The sequence below is a fragment of the Typopeltis vanoorti genome, chromosome 11 (assembly GCF_054136105.1).
Source record: "Typopeltis vanoorti isolate ZY-2024b chromosome 11, IOZ_Tvanoo_1.0, whole genome shotgun sequence".
Classification (NCBI taxonomy): domain Eukaryota; kingdom Metazoa; phylum Arthropoda; class Arachnida; order Uropygi; family Thelyphonidae; genus Typopeltis; species Typopeltis vanoorti.
Genome location: NC_143559.1, coordinates 103,304,247 through 103,326,745, shown reverse-complemented (window position 1 = coordinate 103,326,745; position 22,499 = coordinate 103,304,247). Strand labels below are relative to the sequence as shown.

The 22,499-nt window shown below is 38.0% G+C and overlaps 1 protein-coding gene across 1 annotated transcript in view; it reads left to right on the top strand.

The window, feature by feature from the left end:
* The first annotated feature begins 17,109 nt into the window (after positions 1-17,109).
* LOC150101890 (ras-related protein Rab-35-like) overlaps positions 17,110-22,499 on the top strand; it is a 43,617-nt gene continuing 38,227 nt past the window's right edge. Inside the window, exon 1 of the mRNA XM_090400950.1 lies at positions 17,110-17,292. Within this exon, the coding sequence (XP_090257076.1) occupies positions 17,241-17,292 (52 nt within the window). The 5' untranslated portion in view covers positions 17,110-17,240. The remainder of the gene's footprint in view (positions 17,293-22,499) is intronic.

Genomic DNA, 22,499 nt, shown 5'->3' with positions numbered 1-22,499 from the left:
AGAAAATCTTGGCTGGCAGACATCAGACAGTGAATTGGCATGAGCTCTGAGGAACTGTTCAGAGCGGCTGAGGTTCGCCCAGAATTTGCCAAGGTGGTCGCCGACTTCCGATAGGAAATGGCACTCGAAGAAGAAGTTCTATGTGGAATCCTCTTAAATGTCTTTGCAAAGCCTAGCAATTTAACTGATTAGCCATTTTCTTCCAACTCAGATGTTGAATATTTTATAAAAGTAAGCAGATTGCTACCAAAAACCTATTCATAACACCATGTTCTCCCTATAATTTGGGATATTACTGTCCACCCAGTCTTGAATTCTGTCTTTTATCAATTTTTCCAATACCTTAACCAGCACTCTTGAAATAATAATTGGATCCCACCTTTTTGAAGTGTTACCATTTACCCCCTCTTTCTACTCCATTGGCACCTTCCTAGTACTGAGGCTTAAATTAAACAACTTGATCAAAAGAGCTAAAAGTCCCCTTGCACATTTTCGTATACATGGATGATATAACATGTAATCCCATGACAGTGTTCGCATTAAGGTTCTGTGGTAATTTACACACCTCCATTTTTCAACCATTATTCTCCCATCAGTCAAAATTGCAAACACGACTTAGATGGCATACCCCTGAAAAATACAGACATTCCTCTATTTGGTCTAATTTTGTTACCTACCCACCTTCAGATGCCTGTGTAGCTCAGTGGAAGTGGCGCTTGCGTCCTCTGCGCTTGGTCGCTCGAAATTAGACTTAGGTTGAAGTCTGGTCGCAGACTGGAAGAACTTTTTCTAAGCCTTTCTTCGACTGGTTCCCGAGTTAGTCGATCTCTGGCACAGGCAAGCGGGTTTTCCTCCCGGAAACTCAAGAAAATCGACCGTAGTACTCACATTATTTCAGACAGTAACATATCTTGTTAGGGTAAGCCACCAAGAGATGGCAGCACTTGATTGTCAGCCTCTTCGTCGGTGGCTGCTATAATTAGTGATAGACATGGGCCAGCTATCTCTGATTGGATTGGCCACCGGTGGAGATTTAACTGCTCACTCAGTCTCCAAAAGCTAGATAGGGTATAAAGGCCTCGCCTACTCTCTATAAGGGAATAAAAGGCGTTAACTGATTTATTATTATGTTTTATTATACTCACCTTCAGCACTTTATAAAATCACCATTTTATAATCATTCATTTTACTTGCCACATAGCCTAGGAACCTTTTAGGATTTCTTTTGGCCTCATCAGCTTTTCTTTCTCTTATAATTAACTTTGGCGTTCGTGACTATATACAGGTAACGAACACCACCTGCCTGCTCATAGGCATGTTAATCATCTTTTCTTTATATTTATTCACAACGTTTTCTTCGTCACAGAAAAATGCTTCCTGACGTATAGCAGCAACTTAATATACATTTGTCCTGTCGGAGTCTATATCACACACTAAATAGCCTCATATAAACTGCCCTCTAAAAGCTTGTTCTCCTGCTCCTCTTTCAGGCTTCAGTTCTTTTTTATCTTTAGTAAAGCCATTCCCCAATCCCTCTCCTTCTATCCTTTGAAGAAATATATCCTTTGCATTCTATTCTTGCGACTGTATCTATCTCAATCAACCTGCTTAGCTGGGAGATGAGAAGACCTAGAAAAAAAGACACAATATAGATCGAGAACCTATATTTTCAGGTGGATATTCATGTCGTATTCAGCAACAAATTCCTGAAAAGCCCAAACAATGATTTCGATACAGAAATCTAGTCATATTGTATTATATTATACAGGAAAAATCAATAGCCTAAAATAGCATTTGCTTCAATTTATATGGCATACATGAATAATACTTGGAGACCGAATTGTTTCCTACTTTTTAATGGCATTGACCACAATAACTGTCGAGTCCTCATCTTCGCTGCAATTACATGAAATGGTTGTTGAAGAGACTTTGATATAAAGGAATAATTAATTAATTAAAAAATTATAAACAATTAACAGCAATCACTTCCCAAAACTTAGAGATAGGCATACAGTCCGATCTGTCCTATTAAGATTAAGACGGTGGCATATGGCTTTACATGATTTAAAAAATTGACGATTAACTTTGAACCTACTGTAGTGTAGCATTTTGATATGGTTACAGTGAACTCTACGTCTAGTGCCGATGACACGAGAAGAAATTATTATTGATATGAGGTGATTTTTCCAATAAAGTTTCGTAGAAGTCTTGAAAGATATTTTGCCAAATAATAAGTAGGTAATCCTATGCAATCAACTAGTAGACATAATGGATAACCGATTACCGGCCTGGTTGGCTGAGTGGTTAGCGTATATTCCAATAGTCTTTCAGTCAATGCACCATTATCGAAGTGCCCATGTCATAATGACAACACTACTATCGTTCTTTAATGAAACGTGTTATTTTAGTTATCCATCGTTTCTATAACCCAAACCCCAGTCATTAAATTTGCTTTTGTACAAGCTTTGAAGAAAGATAGGAAGAAAGATAAGAGGTGATGAGAGATAAATTGTCTTCGACAAAACATGTGCAAATGGTGTCGAGAATCATCCTCGCTGAATTCGGTGATAATTTCAGTTAAACTAATAATAAGGCTGTTGTTTAGCCTTCAGTTTGATATTTCCAGCATGCAATAATATAGGACTGACCTGCCAAGCATGTGACCAGCAAGAGTTTCCAGAAAATACTGCATATCAGTAACAAAACTTGGTATAGCAAATACAAACACAAAGGAGTACAGTTAGCTTTCCATTAGGAACACCCCCTCCCAAATTACATATTTGGCACTATAAAAAATTCCACATGATATCAACGTCACGTGCTGGTAGTATAAATGGACACGCGTATCTTCGGTATTTAATTAGTAAACATTTCCAGTAATGAGAAAACGTAGCGACGTAAGCCAGTTTGACATCTTGACTGAGGACAGATAGTCGGGGCCCAGAGGGCAGGTGCCAGTATTTCGGAAACAGCCGCACTTGTTGGTTGATCCCGTACTACTATCAAGAGGGTAGCAGGACAGGATTAGCAATGAACAGACATCCAGCAGAAGGGCTCACATTGGTCAGTCATTTGTACCTGATCCTACACATTCACACAGCTCACCCACTAGTACAAAATCAGGGCAGTCCAATCCATCTCCACATGCATATTCACCATGTGGCTTACTTTGATTTGCCTACAGTCCTACAGCTGGAGACCAACAAGGATGCCCATGATGTGGCTAGGCATCGCAAAGTACGTCTAGCATGGGCCAAGGAATGTCGGGATGGACCCATGACAAATGGAAGAAGATCGACTGGAGTGATCAGTCCCGTTTTCTGCAGCACAATTCTGATGGCTGGCTAACATTTGGCATTAACAGCATGAAACCCTATGCCCTGGTTGCACAGGTGGAGTTCAACAGGTAAGTGGAGGTGGTGTTATGGTCTGGGGGAGCTTTTTCTTGGCATGCCCTAAGTCCGTTGGTTATCATGCTTCAAACACTGGAGGGTGAACGCTATAGGGAGCTGTTGGCTGTCCATCTCAATCCATATCTGCAGGAGGTCTATTCCGACCACAGTGCCATCTTTCAACAGGACAACGCACATTATCATCTGGCTCACACAAGTACTGAGTGGTTGAAGGAACACAACACCGAATTCGCCAGATTGCCTTCCCCCCACCCCCCAAAAAATGCCGGACTCTAATCCAATTGAACATGTGTGGGAACTGACGGAACTGCTGCAAGCAGACATCGGTCGAGCTACGCATAGATGTTCGACGCCTTGTAGAATCTGTTCCTGGGCGTCTTTGAGCAGTGATTGCACATAGAGCTGACTAACGCGTTATTAGGTGGGTGTTTCTAATGCAAAGCTAACTCAGTATATAAGCTTACTGATTGTTATTATCGAAATACTGGAAATTTAATGGATTGTGGTTTACCTATAACCAACTTCTCGCTAGATATTATTATAGGTATCAATGTTATCATCAATGAATTCATGCAAAAGAAAGCAAGACTGTCAAGAGCCAACCGAGGTCTTCGAAGTAAAAATGCTTTTAGTACCATGACAACCGCCCCCCCCCTTTACACACATACACACACAAACACAATGGTAATGTATTACAAATCTGCTATTTCTCGCAGCGTATATCTCTGGTATCATAGACGCAGAGTTCCATAACATCAGCTCTTTGGTTGGAAAGGATTAGCTTCGAATCCACAGTTAGACATGAGGAACCTTCCTAATGATATTGCAGCCAAATTTGTGTCAGCTGCTCTCACACGGAGGTCGAAGAATTTTTCCTCTTATTGGAAAATTGGCTTTTTTTTTTCATCGAGCAAAACGAGCAAACTGGACCGAATAATATAAATAATTTACTGACATGAACTAATTTACATAGCTGATTCAAATAATGAACCTCTGTATACATCAGTCGGTAGAATTGATGGCCTTTGCTTCCAAAGACCTAGGATCGAATCTGTCCAGGACGTGAAGAATATTTATAAGGGATTTTCCAGAGAAGGTGAGTTAGTCGGTTTTATACGATGGGTCAATTGTTGTCACTCCCCCCCCCCCCAAAAAAAAAAACGTTTTCACCTGGAAAACAGATGAACCAAGCGAGACCACACACATCTAACATTAATATACAGGCCCTTTAGCCTTAGTTGCTTCTAATGTAATTCAAAACAACCTCTCAATAATTCATTGTTACTCAACAAGTACATAACAAAAGAGAGAACTGAATAATCCATCTTTATTATTATTATTATTATTATTATTATTATTATTATTATTATTATTATTATTATTATTATTATTATTTTAACGGTGTCTCCATGGAGTCAAAAGACTCATCGCGGGAGACCCGACATTGACACACTATCCATTATTTACACTATACCTGACATACCTCTCCTTAAATTCATTCACAGTTGTAGCATTCACAACCAGTTCTGGCAAAGCATTCCACCCATTCACAGCCCTCCAACCCTCCAAGTAAAAAATCTAGTCCTAACACCCTTGTTAACCACACTCTTACACAATCACCTGGAGAGGCTCCAATCCCCGAGATATTTATCCAAACTAATTCCTTCCCAAGACAATAACAAGTATGAGGTCAATTTTTGAGTGACTTCGTTGAGTTAAGAGAGACCAAATGAAGCACAAAAATTCTCAAGTGAGAAACGTGCATACTGAAACCGAGGTGCGTGTTAGGGCATAGCATGCTTCATAGACTCGGTGTGTTTCTGGGTACAAGCCAAACATCGTTCCACATAATGCACAACTTCGAACTACAAGGCTACAGTCAGTCACTTAGATGCAGCGGTCTATATCATTAGACAATATTCTGGTTGATGCCAGTGGTGTGGAGCAATAAATAACGATACATACGTAACAATAAGCTTGAAACTATAAGGTGGAAGGTGTAGGGAAACAGTATGAAATATGCGATGTTACCACAGACCCGACGGTTAATTGCTGGGATTTAAGAAAAGAATCGCCATATTAACATCATGTAAACGAAACGAGTATTTTGAGTGGCTTAAATTAATCGAAAATCGTTATGCACTCTAAATAATATGATAAAAACATATTATATGGAAATACCAACAGACAAAACAAAAGTCAAGGCCTTCAGAGGTGCTAATCCAAAATAAATAAAATCAGCTAGCGCCTTTTATTCCCTTATAGTTCTTAAAGTTCTTAAAAGAACTGGACGATGAACTGAGTCCTTGACTCTTTATCCCGTCATCTGAATGAAGAAAATCTGTGTGGATGGAGTGTTATGGAGCTAAAAAGCTCTAGTCGTGGCTGGGTAACGGCAATAGCCAAACCTCAGTTAAAACTTCATTGGCTACAGCATTGCCATTTGTTGCTTGTTACCTGGAAGTCCTAAAAAGGACTTTTGGCTTGTCTAAAGTCTCACCTTATTCCCTTATAGGGAGTAGGAGAGGCCTTTATACCCTATCTAGCTTTTGGAGACAGAGTGGGCAGTTCAATCTCCACCGGTAGCCAATCAGAGATCGCTAACCCATGTCTATCACTAATTATAGCAGCCACCGATGAAGAGGCTGGCAAACAAGTGCTGCCATCTCTTGGTACCTAACCCTAACAAGATATGTTACTGTCTGAAATAATGTGGGTACTACGGTCTATATTTCTGAGTTTACAGGATGATAAAAACATCCGAGTTTCCTGGAGGAAAAACCCGATTGTCCGTGCCAGAGATTGACTAACTCGGGAATCGGTCGAAGAAAGGCTTAGAAAAAGTTCCTCCAGTCGGCGACTAGACTTGAACTTAAGTCTGACTTCGAGCGACCAAGCTCATCCATTAAGAAACAGAATAGTAATAAATAAAAATAATAAAGAGCAAGTAAACACATTTAAATATTTAGGATGGACAACATATGAAAAGGAAGCTGATATAGAACCGAAGCTATCAAACGTTTTAAAAAGAAGAGGCATTATAAATGAGCTTTTCAAATCCAATTATGTACAACAAAACACACGATTAAGAATCTACGATACAGTAGCTAAACCTACATTACTTTATGGAAGTGAGACATGAACAATAAAAAAAAGCAGAGAAAGAAGAATTGAATGATCCAAAATGAAATTTCTGCACAGAACTGAAGGAGTGACAATAATGGATAAAATGAAAAACAGCGAAATCAGAAATAAACTTGGAATTACAAACTCCCTTAATGAAACAGTTATTTGCTACAGAAAAATGGAAAGAACGCATACTGAGAATGAATAGAAGCAGATAACCTAAACAAATTCTAAATTACAACCTAAAAGGTACCTGTTGCAGAAGAAGACTTTGAAAAAGGAAATAAGTCCGAAACAGGCCACTTGGCCTATGATTCTGGAAAAGAAAAAGAAGAAGAATTATCTGAATATTGATTGACTAGCAGCGCTTGGCTAGCTCAGTGGAAGTGATGAATGTCGTCCATGGTCCTAGAGGACGAACTTCGCAATTTCTCTTCAACTCGATGACTAGAGCCTTTTTATCGACCAGTTCCCAAGTTAGTCGATTTCTAGTACGTGCAAGTGGTTTTTGGGAAACTTGGGTTATTCGCGCCGTAAATTCAAAAAAATCGACCATAGAACCAACACTGTTGAGATGGAAACATCTATCAGCCGTAACTCTTTACTGGTCTCGTGTATAATTAATGAAAGTCTTGGGTCAGTCTCCCCAGACATACTTAAAAGGAGTGAACCCAAAGCATATTTTCTCACCCCTTTGCCACATACATAACTGTGTTTCAAGAAGTTCATATTTTTATCACGTTTGCATATCATAACTGAACTTCTACCTTGATAATTCCCCCCTTAATGATCTAATTTCCCCGACTCTCTGCATTAGGTCTCATACCAAGAAGTAATTTCTCCGGGCTTCTGATGAGAAATGAATTCAAATGCAGGCCATCCTTCTTATACAAGTCTTTTCTGCTGCCAAACCCATCCCACACATCTAAAAAGTCGCATCCATATCTTCTACACAAACTGCACGTACAATCATTTGCTATCGTTGCCCTCCTTCTTAACTCAGTACTGTCATATCTGAGAGTAAACTCATATATGAGTTTACTCTCTCATATTTCTTTCTCGCTTCTTCCAACAGACCTTTCATATCTTATGTCATACTATATGTGTCACTACTTAAATTATTAGTACCTACCAGAACTACAATCTCTTTTCCTTATCTTTTTTGCTTTTTGATTTTCAATTACGTTTGTCATATTTTTAATTTTCGCTCCCAGGAAACTAGAAGTGGTGACTCCGTCGACAAGCGCAGATTATAAAATTGAGTCGCCATACCATATCACCTCTTTTTTCTTAGATTTAAACTGACTTACCATGTTGTTATTAATATTTTGATTACCAGGTTCAGTACTTGTCTGCCTGCTCTCGTTATGAACCTGTCTAAGTTTAGTCAAACTTTTTCCACCTTTTCCAAATCCCTGGTCGATTATCTAATAATTTCTTTTACTCGAAATATTTCTAATGTCAACTTATCCTCAGATAAATTATCATCATCACTGTAGCAGTACTTTTGTTCATCAGGACAAACGCTCTCCTCAGTAGCAAGAACTTGAGTTTTAGACACTGCCCTATTACGACGAGTTTTCGGTGCCATTTTTAAGAGTAGCAAAAACCAATAATATTTCTGCAACTATGCTATAAAATCTTGTAGTACAATAATTATACTGAAAACTACAATAATATACGAAAGATACACAATTAAATCTAAGAAAACACTTAATAAAACAACAAAAATCAAAAATCTTTCAGGAGCTCTGTAACAGCAGGACCTTTCGCCTCACATGCAGTAATTAATGGGCAATCGAACGAGCGAAACTGTCATTAATTCATGAGCAATTTGAATCATAAATAATATGATTCAAATTCTAACTGTTGTTTGTATCGACCATAGAATACAACTATATCAGATAATATATATAATGTTAGGATGAGGGACTACAAGATAGCAGTACTACGATTAATGATGGAAACCCACAGGTGTAAATATAAATGGAGCAACTGGGATACATACCATATATCTACACACTTTTGAGTTCTATTATTTTTCGTAAATTTTTCTCTTAATTATGACATTATCTTAAAGAACACAAAAACAATAAAATAGTTTAACAAGAATTGTGCTGAAGAGGAGAGAGAGAGAGTAATAAAGCTCAGTTACTCTCTTTCTCTCTCTCTCTCTCTTATATTATCATAAAGGCATAGAGAAATTAATATAGATAAAATGCTATGCTTTGTTGATTATTTAACGCAATTTACCCGGAAGGTGCAGGCAGGTGTATTTAAATCTAACTACTTCGAGGATTAATAGACAGCCAATCAGATATAACTTCCTAAAAGCTATCGATTATGAAATGCAGCTTACTCGTTTACTAACACTAACACTATAAATTAATGTCTGAAATAGTGTAAATTCTGTGTCTTGTCTGCTGTGAAGCCTGCAGTTCAAGAGAGCTTCTTGTTCCAGATGTCATGCAGGTCGAGAGGACGAAATTCATTTTCTGGTGAAAACCTAATGTTTAGAAAATTCCAATTCATTGGGTAGGATTGGGGAGCCTGTGTAGCTCAGTGGATGTGACGTTTGCAAACCACCGCGCTTGGCCGCAAGAAGGAAGACTTGGTTTCGAGTCTAGTCGGCGACTAGAGAAATTTTTCTAAGCCTTCTTTCGACTGATTCCCGAGTTAGTCGATCTCTGTCACGGGCAAGCGTGTTTTTCCTCCCGTAAACTCAAGAAAATCGACCGTAGAACCCACATTATTTCAGACATTAAATATATTGTGTTAGGGTTAGGGCCCACGAGATAGCGGCACATTTGAGCCCTCTCTCTTCACTGTGTACCGCTTAATTAGTGATAGCCTTGGGCCATCTATCTCTGATTGGTACCTTTACAGATTGTCTTTAGATCTAAAGTATGGCTCTACTATTTGGACAATGTCTGCGATTGGGCAGCCAGTCGCTATCCTCAAAATTTACTAACAGTGAGCTCAAACTGAAAATCAAAACGTTTATGGACAGAGAGAAAGAGAGAGAGAGAAAGAGAGAGAGAGAAAGAGAGAGAAAACACATAGCGAACAACTGCTGGTCTCTTGTGGTCCTAATTCCCAATCCTCGTGTTATTTTCCTCTAAGAGAATGGCTTCAACGGTCAATTTTCCTGAAATGTCGAGTTGAAAACCCGAATTTCAAGAGGAAATCCATTTCCCATGCCAGAAATCGATTAACTTTGGAACCGGTTAAAGAAAATATTTCTTAATGCATCTATAGTTGGCTATTAGAATCGAACTTAGGTCTATCGGACCGTCTAGTGTCACGAATGCAAACTTCGTTTTATATGGCTACCTACATAGCCACGTTAATCTTTGTAGCTGCTTATATATTTTTACAAGCGTGAATTTAATGTTCCAGTACAAAGAATCTACAGAATCAACCAATGCAATTTATTTCCGGTCAGTTCTTCTTATTAATTGGTTACCTACTTCATTCGTTTATTTATTTATTAATTAGTACTGTTTCTCAGATTCATGGCATTCTAGGATTGTGTCCTACTTCAAAATTTAGGATATTAAAATATTTATCAAAAAGATTGCATTTTATGAGTGCGTTGGTGGTACTGTATTTTTTGTGTTTGATACAAGAAGCTGTGATTTTCCGACTGCACCTTCCTCTGCATATGAAGTCATTGATGGTGTATTGTGTAGTACAGATGATGATATTTATATGTAGCAATGTTTATGTTCATGTTACTAATTATTATTCAGTATTCAGTTGTGAATAGTTCTAAATATGAAAGCCAACTATTTACTTCATGAAGGAATTCTAACAAGTTTACGTGTCTAGCATTTATTAAATGCTAATTATAACATTTAATATCGGGTGCTGCTAGGGTTAGGTACCAAGAAATGGCTACACCTGTTTGCCCGTCTCTTCATCGATTGCAGTCTATCTTTAGTGATAATCATGGGCTGGCTATCTGTGATTGGCTACCATTGGAGATTGAACTGTCTACTCAGTTTCTAAAAGCTAGACAGCGTTAATTTGAATGATGATAAGGATGGTGAATGCTGATTTATTTCATTTATTTAGTTATCAGGTACTGTCGATGAAATTCATGCATTATTGCAATGTAGATGGTGTCAGGATGTTTATATTTACAGTGAAGACCTGTATAGTTCAGTGAAACTGGCGTTTACGACCACATGAAGGAAACCTGTCGAAGAAATCTCTTTCTTCGACTGATTTCTTCATTACTTGATCTCTGTTTTTTCTCCCTGATACTCTGGTAAACTCTAGAAAAACGACCGATTGTGTAATTCACAATAATAATATATTGTGTTTAGTTCAATTACTATGAGATGATGGCATATTTGCCGTCTCCTCACTAGATTTTGATAGGGGTAAAACAGTCTCGCCTACTACCTATAAGGGAATTAAAGACTAGCGGATTTTTTTTAATTTAAAGTAAAAATTTCCTTTTTCGTTTTGCTTTGTAAATATTTGGTGGTATTTGGTCATATACAGTATAAATAGCAGCCATGAATATTGTGCACTGTTGATGAACTGCATGTATTATTTCAAAGTTTTATTTATCAACAGAGTACATGTAGTAAGAAATTTGGAATTTTCAAACTAATTGCTTCTTCATTATTAGCCTGTGTAGCTTAGTAGAAGTGGCGTTTCCACTCTACGACATTTGATCACACAATGAAAGACTTCTGTTCGAATCAAGTTACTAACTAGAGGAACATTTTTCTAAGCCTTTTCTCGAGCGGTTCCCGAATTAGTCGATCTCTGGCACGGGTAAGCGAGTTTTTTCTCCAGGAAACTCTGGTTTTTGTCCCGTAAACTCAAGAAAATCGACCGTTGAACCCACACTATTTTCATGACATTAAAAATATTGTGTTAGGGTTAGGGACCACGAAAAGATGGCGGCACGTGTTAGCCGCCTTGTTCACTGCGTAACCTAGTGATTAGTGACAACCTTGGGCCAGCTATCTCTGATTTGCTACCACTGGAGATTAAACTGCCTACTCAGACTTCAGAAGTTAGATAGGGCTGAAACGTCCTCGCTACTCCCTATACGAGAACATAAAGGCGTTAGCAGATTTTTTTATTTTTGCTTTTTCACTAGTAATGGATGCTTCTGTTAGGGGTAATATACTATATTAGGGATATCCTATATTTCTGGTATCTCTGTCGTTTCCTAGTTCTATGAACAAGGCGGGAATTTGACACATTTTCCAGTCAAAGAAGTAATTATATTGTTTCATATTCTTCTACTATTTGACTGCGAATTATATTCATAAAAATTCAGGAAACGCCTTTTATTTCTGTATAGGGAGTAGGCAAGGTTATTTTAGCCCTATCCTACGTTTGGAGACTGAGTATGCAGTTCAATCTCCACTGGTAACCAATTAGAAAGGTAGCTGACGCAAGACTATCAGTTATTTAACCAGCACACAGTGAAGAGACGGCTAACAAGTGCCGAATTCTCGTGGTCCATAACCCTAACACAATATTTTTAGTGTTTGATAATAGGGTGGGGTCAACGGTCAATTTTTTTGAGTTTATGGTAAGAAAAATTCAAGTTTCAGGGAAAAAAAACCGCTTGCCTGTGTCAGAGATCGAACTGAGCTACGCTCTTAATTCATAATAATTCTAATTCATACTATTCATCATAATATATAATATAATTCATAATAGTTATAACATTCATAATAACAATAACAACAACAATAATAAAAAAAATAATAATAAATCAAAAATTGATTAACTCTTTTTATTCCCTTTATTGGGATTAAGCAATGCTGTTTTAGTCCTATCTAACTTTTGGAAACCAATTGGGCAATTCAGTCACCTCAGATAACTGGTCAAAGACTATCACCAATTATAAGCGGCAACGGATGTGAAACTGACATCGAACAAAATCTGTCATCTGCTGGTCACTTACCCTAAAAGGAGATGTTATAGTCTGAAATGGTATGGGTTGTATGGTCAATTTTTTTTTACATTAATGGACAAAAAATACTTATTTCTGGGATAAAGAACCTGCTTGTTGGTGTAACAGCTCTACTAACTCAAGAATCGGTCTAGGAAAAGCTTAGAAAAAGTTCCTGTAGGCAGCGACTATACTTGAACTTACATTTCACTTCAGGCAGCTTAGTTCAGAGGATTCAAATGACAGTTTTGTCCAGACGGTTAGCCTAGTGGTTTTGTGCTTCGCAACCATATGCCTGGGGAAGGAGTGTCCTGGATTCGATTCCCGTCGCCGCCATGAGGAGCTTAAGATTCTTCCTCAGCCATAGCCAAGTTAGCTGGTATTGGGCGTGGACAGCAGGGTTTTTTCCTCCAGTGTATCTGGGGTTTTCATCCCACAAGTAGGCAAACTGGCCCTGTGTACACATGGATCCACAGCCATAAATACTTAACCCCCATGAGGGGGATCAACTTGCCCCAATAGGGAAGGGGGAGAAAAGGGAGGAAACTCCATATGAATAAATAAATAAACAAATGACAGTTCCACTAAAGGCTAGGACTCGCCTACTCTCTATATACCGGAATAAAAAGGCGTTAGCTGATTTTTTTAGCTGACTAAACTACACAGAAAAAAAATTCAGTGGAAGTGTTGCTTGCATCCTCTGCACTAGGCCATTCGAAGCTAGACATATGTACAAGTCTAGTCGCCAACTGGAGGAACTTTTCTAATCCTTTTGTTCAACCCACTCTCAAGTTAGTCAGTCTCTGGCAAAGGACAAGCATTTTTTTCTCTCCTGGAAAGTCGTGCTTTTTGTCTCATGAACTTTAGATAAGCGACTATAGAATCCACATTATTTCAGACTGTAACATATATTGTTAGTGTTAGGTACCAAGAGATGGCAATAATTAGTGATAGTCTTGGTCAACAGCTATTTCTGAGTGGCTAACAGTGGAGACTGAACTGTACACCCAGTCTCCAAAAAATGCTAGATAGGGTTAAAGGGCTTGCCTGCTCCCTATAAGAAAACCACGGTGTAGCTCAGTGGATGTGGCGTTTGTACACTACGGCGCTTGACCGCAGGAAGGAAGACTTCTTGGTTTCGAATCTAGTCGTCGGTCTAGAAGAAATTTTTCTAAGCCTTTTAACGATTGGTTCCCGAGTTAGTCGATCTCTGGCACTGGCAAGCTGGATTTTTCTCCCAGAAACTCAAGAAAATCGACCACAGAACCTACATTATTTTAGACATGAAATAAGAGTGTTAGGGTTAGGGACAACGAGATGGCGGCACTGGTTGAACCGTCTCTCTTTACTACGTGCCCCTTAATTAGTGATAGCCTTGGACCAGCTATCTCTGATTGGGTACCAGTGGAGATTGAACTGCCCACTCAGTCTCCAAAACTTAGGTCGAACTGAACGGCCCCACTTACGCCCTATATACGGGAATAAAACGAGATTTTATTCCCGTATTTTTTTATTTAATAATAATATAATTAGGTAACTCCTTTTATTCCCATATAGGGAATATGTGTGCCCATTTCAGCCCTCTCTCACTTTTGAAAATTGACAGGGACGTTCATTCTCCACTGGTAGTCAATCAGAAGTAGTTGGCCCAAGGCTATCACTAATTATTCATGACATCCGGTGAAGAGAGGCAGCTGATATGTGCTGCCATTTCGTGTTCCCTAATCTTATCACTACGGTGACTGTCGCAGAGTCCCTTTATTGTTTAATGATTGTACAGTTGCCCTCACCACAATCTTCTTGAAAATAACAGGGAAAGTCAATCACAGATTTCTTTATTAACCTGAGGCTTACTATATATTTCACGTCCATTTAATTCAGCCTGACAAAGAGGCCTTCCCAAGCTGCTGTATTATGATCTGCACAATTATATTGCAAATATCCTCCCTGGTTGACTGCATGAAATGGAAGATGGATCCTCTTATTATGCTTTTCTTTTAATGCCTCGTTATCCCACAGCTCTGTACTTTCACACATTCTCTTCCTTCCATACATTAATAACCTGTCACTAGTTTCAAATCCTCATAGTTCTGTTAAGGAGTGTATTCCCCACTTCTGTTGTTCATTCTAGAAAGTAGTGCTTTAATGATTCCAATTTCAAGATCTATATCTAACGTCTTATACACAGATCATTTCAGTTTATTCTAGAGGAGTAAAGACAATCGTGAATTCCAATCTACCCAAACATAATTCCTGAAGAATGATCTTACTTCACTCTTCATTAGTGCCACTCCAGTGCAATTGGAAGAATTGTGGAATATTGAATTCCTTCGATTGGAAAATCGTTCAGTGTTCGATTCTTGTCGTGACTAGAGGAATCTATATGTGGATTTTTTTTTCAGCTGAAGATGAGTTAACCAGTCTCTCCTGTGGAGGATACCAAGTTTCTGTGTGAGCCTAGGGTTCTCCCTGGGTATCTGCCTCATAGATAAACCTGTTACCTCTGTAGAAGGCTTTTTCTCCCGGAAACTTGCGTTATATTTCACATAATGCAGGCCTGGTTGGCCAAGTTGTTAGCGTATCCGCTCTACAGCCAAAAGGCTGCCGGTTCGAATCCTGCCGTGGGCATGGATGTTTGTGATTGTATATGAAAATACTAGTGGTGGTGGTGGTGGTGGTGGTCAGTGGTAGATGGCATTGGAGTAGATGATGAAAGTAGTTGCGGTTGGTGGAGTGGTGGAAATGGAGAGTTCTAGAGTAGATGCCCTCCCTTGATGAGTCTTTGGACTCCCTGGAGGTGTTCTGTAATAATAATAATAAAACAAAATCATCTAACGCCTTTTTATTCCCGTATACGGGGAGTAGGCGAGGCCATTTAGCCCTATCTAACTTTTGGAGACTGAGTGGGCAGTTCAATCTCCACTGGTACCAATCAGAGATAGATGGCCCAAGGCTATCACTAATTAAGCGGTAGACAGTGAAGAGAGACGGCTCAAATGTGCCGCCATCTCGTGGTCCCTATCCCTAACAATATATTTAATGTCTGAAATAATGTGGGTTCTACGGTCGATTTTCTTGAGTTTACGGGACGAAAAACCCGAGTTTCCGGGAGAAAAAACCCGCTTGCCCGTGCCAGAGATCGACTAACTCGGGAACCGGTCGAAAAAAGGCTTAGAAAAATTTCTTCTAGTCGCCGACTAGACTCAAAACCAAGTCTTCCTTCGTGCGGCCAAGCGCCGTGGTGTGTAAACGCCACATCCACTGAGCTACACAGGCTCTATACACAGGAATAATAATAATAATAATGGAAAATCAACAAGAAAATACGTACGTAATTTATGACAAAAACTGCTATTGTTGGGAGGTAGATGGCGTTGTGTAAATAGGTTGAACAGTTGCGACATCGCGTTGTGTGGAGTGGAATTCTTTTTCACAATGAGTTCTTGGGTCGATTGAAGTTTCATGTAATAATAATCCTATCCCAATGGCTTTAACAGGCCTTTAAGGCCCACAACCTTCCAAGCATGCTTGGATTTCGTAACCGAAATACGAAGATAGAATGGTCACTCCTGTGCCTCAAGGTATTCTTAGCTGTATCCCTGTGTGTTCACGGGGCCGGTTTGCCTGCTTGCGGGATGAAAAACACCAGATAAACTGGCGGAAAAACCCTACTGCCCGCGCCCAAGACCGGCTAACTTGGCTATGGCTGAGGAAGATCCTTCAGCTCCTCACGTCTCCGACGGGAATCGAACCTAGGACACTCCTTCCCCAGGCATATGGTTGCGAAGCGCAATGCCACTAGGCTAACCTCGCGGACATGTAATAATAATAACAAAATATAATAAATATTACTTTTGATTTTATTTAGATATCAATCAAGGTTACTTTTCTTTTCTTTTCTTTTCTTTTGTCGGACTGTCTTTCACATTTAACCTATTCTAACACAAACAGGCAACATCCATGATCACGCCACCAGCCGCCAAAAAAACCTTACTGAAATCATTATTTCTCACCTGTACAATTCCTAACTTTACTCTATAAATCCTTGTAACCTTTGAATACTGTTTTCAATTTTGGGAGGAACACCAAAAATTTGAGTTTCTGGGAGAAAAACTAAGAACCTGCCTTCCTGTTTTCAAGATCGGCTATTTCAAGAACGGTCGAAGAAAAGGTCAGAAAAGTTCTTCTAGTCAGCAACTAGATTCCAAGTCAGAACTGCTTTTTTCGCGGACCTAGCGCTATGGCTGTAACCCCCAATTTCGCAGGTATATTTTATATTTTACTTTTGACTCTAAAGTTCTGATGACTCCCCCGAAATAGTATCTTACTAATGGGCACAAAATTCCTTCACAGACTTTGCTTTTTGGTATATTAGTAAACATGTTTTCCCTCACAAAATTTATATTATAGCTTTAGATTCCGTTTTTTGGTGCAAACCTGGAAGTTAGCTTCATTTAATCTAACAAAGTTTAAATAATTAAAATAAACTATTTAATAAAATTTTAATAATTTATTGAATAATTACCTTCTCAGCGTTCTCTTAGGAATCAAATATTAAAAGTAAACACTATTATGTATTTCCCTTTCTGATGTTAAATAAATATACCAAAATAAACCAGACGTTTATGTTTTTTCAAGCATGACAGGTATGGAGCCACAATCGTTCATGTTTAGACCGATGTCCAAGAGGTGGGGATTTACATTTAGTTTCGAAGAGTTGTGTTTGAGTTGCTCAAGTAATTCTGAACGGTGATTAGTGAAATTCGAATAGTATGGCACGAGAATATGACCATTTATTTAAACTGTTAATTATTGGAGATAGTGGTAAGTAAAGCGAGAGTATGCTTCTGTCACAAGATTGTAATTACATATCAGTGTTATAATACTAATCAGGTGGATAGCAGAAGTGCTTCTGTAGGTCGTTATTTTTTTATTGTAGAATTTAGTTATATTTTTTCTTTAGGATGAATGTTTATTCAAGGAAAATCAATGCAGTTTCTTTCTTTTAAAAAGCAATCTTATAATTGAATTATTAGTGAAATATTCCTGGCATGAAAACATATTAACATGATTATTTTTTTGTGGTTGTCATTCAAGTGATGAATCACTCAAATCTATTCACAACTCAGTCTGGTATACGCGTAGTCCTCCCCCCCCCCCAAAAAAAAAGTGTTCCTTAATACCTCATCTTATACATTGCAATCTGTATAAAAAAAGATAATTTATCTCAATCAGGAATTTCATAGAACAGATAACAACATGATAATTTTCTGACTATTGTATTCATATTTTTCTAAGTGGGAGGAGTCAGTTTTTTTCCGCCCTCCCGAAACCTAAAAGTTAGTCTGAACTCTAACTTGAAAAATATTTCCTATTTAATAAGAGTTGACGATGGGTGTATCCGAGTGGGAACGGTCTACGGGTTAAATTTCGCTGATGGCTATGAGGAACATTGTGATTTTCAGTCGCTATACTAAGCTGCTTTCTTTTAAGGTTAGACGGTGATCAGCATTCATAGTGAAAATTTTATGGAGACAAAAACATCGAGTGTTATTTTATAAGTAAAATAATTACTCCAGCACGTGTGTTTTTATCTCCATAAATTCTCCCCTATGAATGCTAAGCGGCTGTTAATAAAGGTACCCCCACACCTCACTCCCGCGAAACTCAATGTTTTTTTATTTTATTTTTATTTTTTAATATATATATATATATATATATTACAAAATAGATAGGTGTCCGCTGTTACTTATAAAATCCATTATGTTCTTATTTGTACCAAAACTAATCTACAACCAAGCTTCAGTGAATGTTGGCTGTTTTCGTAAGAACGATATCCGTTATACATTATTTTTGTTCGGAAAAGCATACAACAAAGTGTAGTCAATACACAGACTATTGAGTATTAAAAAAAAAAAAAAACGGAATAATTATGCACACAAGTGGAAGCCATTATAAGCAGCATCTGTTGATATATATTTATATATAATTATTGCAACCATAATTTTAAGGTTGAGATAGTTGAACATAAAATATCAGTTAAAACAATCATTTTGTTTGGAGACAAAGTTGTGAATATTCAAATTTTAAAGTAAATAAATCTTGATTTTCAGAAAAATAAGTGATTTGTAGTGTAGTGATATCCCAGAGAAGGCAGATCACCAGGAGCATGCCCTAGGGGTCTTTTTGGCTCCATTGCTGTTTAATTTGTATGTAAACAGCAGCATACACATTTGCAGATGATGCAAAGTTCGGAAGAACTATGAGGAGTACAATGGATGTTGTAGCCTTACAAGGAAATTTGAATAGACTTTCTGAATGGGCAAATGATTGAGGTTACCATTTCAACATAGCAAAATATAAGGTTTTAAAGTTTGAAAAGCACAGATGGGATGCAGAGTATAAGATTGATAGAGATATATATAGAGTAGGCAGAGGAGATGAGGGATCTTGGAATGTTGGTGGATAAGGATCTGAAATTTCAGGGCACATTTTGCTAAAATTGTGAGGACAGCAAAGTACATTATTAGAATAATGCAGAGAACACTGACATGTAGGAGTAAGGATGTTATGATTCCTTTGTAAAAGGCTTTGATCAAACCGCATGTGAATTACGTGCAGATTTAGTCACCAGGTTTTCAAAATGGTGAAGTAATGTTGGAATGAATTCAGAGATGATTGACTAAGCTTCTGGTCTCTGGAATGTAGAGTGAAAGTAGATTAAAGAAATAAAAATTTCAGGTCTAGTGGGTAAAAGGACAATGGGGGGGGACATATAAGTTGGTAAGGGGTTGGCCAAGTGGTTAGCATATCCGCTCTTCAGCCAAATGGCTGTGGGTTTGAATCCCGCCGTGGGCATAGATGTTTGTGATTGTCTGTGAAAATGGTGGTGGTGGTGGTGGTGGTTGGCGGTAGATGGCGCTGGTGTAGATGATGAAGGTAGTTGCGGTTAGTGGAGACGGAGAGTTATAGAGCAGGTGTCCTCCCTCGATGAGTCTTTGGACTCATCGAGGGAGGTGAGCAAGAGTAAGTAGTAGTTTTTTTGTTTTTTTTTTGCATGAAGAGTTGTAGTTGGTTAGAATGCATTGCTTGGAAGTGTGGTGATTGTGGAGACAGTGAATGTATTAAAGTCATGGTATGGTTGAGCTGTGTGTGTGTGTGATTGAGGATCTCCTATGAGTCATGGGACTCCATGGAGGTTTATTACTAATTAATAATAATAATTATATGGACCAGTTCAAAGTCTTAGCAAAGTGAAAGAAAGACTGATTTACAGTTTTTCAGTGTTGTGTATATGCACACACCCATATGGCTTTAATCAGAACTTGGAGCATTTTCAAATAATGTCTACAAATTAAGCTTTCATCTTTGGCTGTAATGCTACTTCCAATTTCTCATTTTGTGAGGATGTTTCAAAAGATAACAAGCTTATATATGAAAGGCCTTATCACACAGCGCATAAGTGTTTGGTACATATCACGTTTTGTGTCTATGCATTTCTCACATTGGGACACTAAAAGCTATCTGTCCCATCATAGAAATCGGTATCAAATGTTTTTAACTACTAAATCACAGTGTAGCACATCACTATGTTGCTCTCTGTTGCAAATTTTTACCATTCATACTATGTCAGGAAATGCACGGTAACATGCACTGTGCTTTGCTAATAGGCAAAGCACAGTGCATGTTACCGAATAGGGTTGCATCCCTCAAGTGAAGTCATTCAAGCAAAATTATTTCTAAGAATGGATGTACTTTTGGTAATGTTATTAGGATGCAAGCAGCGTCTTGCTTTGAATTCTACCATACAGTTTCAACAATATACATATGTGATAATTGTCTTAAAAGGAATATATGAATGTATTCTTGGCAATCAACTACAAATATTTGTGATTGACATTATAGACACCACTACTCTAGGTGTGGTAGATGACCTTCATTGCCCATCGAAACACCTCCACCTTACTTATTGCCTTAAGTGGCCAATACCATGTTTAATCTCCAGAAGCAAGAATTCTGGTTTCTGTACATCTTTCTCATACAGTGCAAGTGATACCTTTCAAGACACATGCTAAACATACTTTGAGACCCAAACTTCTGTTTTGAGGCTGATCTCTAGATACTGACAGGCCTATGCACTAAGGAGTCAGAAGGCTTCACAATGAACTGGTGTATTATCCTACTGCCAAATATTCTAACCTTTTCTGCCTGAAAGGGGCTCACTTGACAATGTTATTAAATATCCTACATTTTCTGGCAATAAAACCTAATTATCAGCAGTAAGAGATAGATGCAGAGTTATCTGCATGTATCTGTTATTCTTCACTGTGTATTGTTACACAATGAAACTCCATAGTTGCAAGAAATAGTGCTAAACTAATCTATTAGTGAATGGCACCAGACACTTCCAAAGGTATAAACAATGTTCTTTGCGTTTGTAGTGAACTGATTTGAACTTTAGCATCACTGTCAGCCTAAAAAACATAAAAAAAAATAATAAATAAAATAGAAAGCATTATTATTCTTATTCTAGCCAAAGACAGATTACTTGCTCTTGAATCAAACTACAGCATGTAGAGAAGCAAACCAGAGTCAAACACAAGTAGTGAAAATACACACACACACACACACACAAACCTCCACTAATTGGTAATATGCTTAAATAGCTGAAGTTGTACTCTCTCTCTTTAGCATAAATAAACATTCACCTCTATAAACTGTTCTACACATCATCCATTTGAATTCCTGATATGTAACTAATATGTAACTGACCTTGCTAGCTGGGTGAATGTTTTTCAGTGGTAAACAGTTTTGATTACTCATGGTAGAGGTATAATGGAATATTAACAGTACTGAGAAAGGATTAAAACTAATTTTAATACTACCAATATTTCGTCTCCATCAAGGAGACATCTTTGGGGATTACAAAAACTTTTTGTAACAACACACACATACAATACAAAGTGAAACTAAAGTCCTATCTAGGTGATGCACCCTCTATGGGCATTTGCAGGTGGCCTGGGATATAAAGAGGGATCTCTGATAATTAAAGTTTCCCACATTTTGGGAAGTTTAATGCAACCATATTTGTTTAAATTAGGTTGATTCCTGAGTGCAGATGCAGATTCAAAGAATAGTCTTTCTTTTTTGAATTTACTATGGTGGAGCATGGTAGTTTTTTTCAGGAGATCCTGTGGGATGTATCCAAAACAGTCTGGTCTGCATGGCCAGACTGACCATAATCGTGTTTGCAGATGTAAGAACTGTTCTTCTAATCGGATGGATGCTGATCTGCCTGTTTGTCCGAAGTAGGCAAGTTTACAGGAACAAGGTGCTCTGTATACACCAGGCACTGAAAGAGAATTTTAATACTTCCAATATTTCATCTCCGTCACAGAGACATCTTCAGGGATTACAAAAACTTTTTGTAAAATTCCATTTTGTAATATTCCATTAAACCTCTAACATGAATTCTTCACAGCACTTAAGCCTCAAGACATGTATTAGTTTTGATTACTTTTGAGACCACCACCCTGTTTACTGAAAGTGACCCAAATTGAATTGACCAAATATTACATATTTGGTCTTGAGAAGAGGTTCTAGATTATTGTTTGTTTATTAGTCTTACTGGTAACACCTGTCAAAGTTATCTCACAAGTTATTAGTAACCTGGAATCAATTAACATCCAAAACAACCATTGACTTAATCTGAAGCACACCATTACCGAAAAGCAAAACATTGGCAAGACAATGTTTTTCATGTTACTCTAATATGCCTTACAAGCTCTGTTAAGCTTATTGATGTTATAAGCAGTCTATTGATATGAGTTCAAGAATATGGATTTTTTTTTTTTATATTACTTCATCAGACATGCATATATGTGTGTTGAAAACTACAGTATATCTTAATATTCTTAATTTCATCACATTCTAAAATATTGTATCAAGACATGATCAGTGTTTTGAGATTTTGTTGTGTATGTGGGAGAAACTTTGTCCAAATTATGGTTATCCACACTGTGCAGTACTGA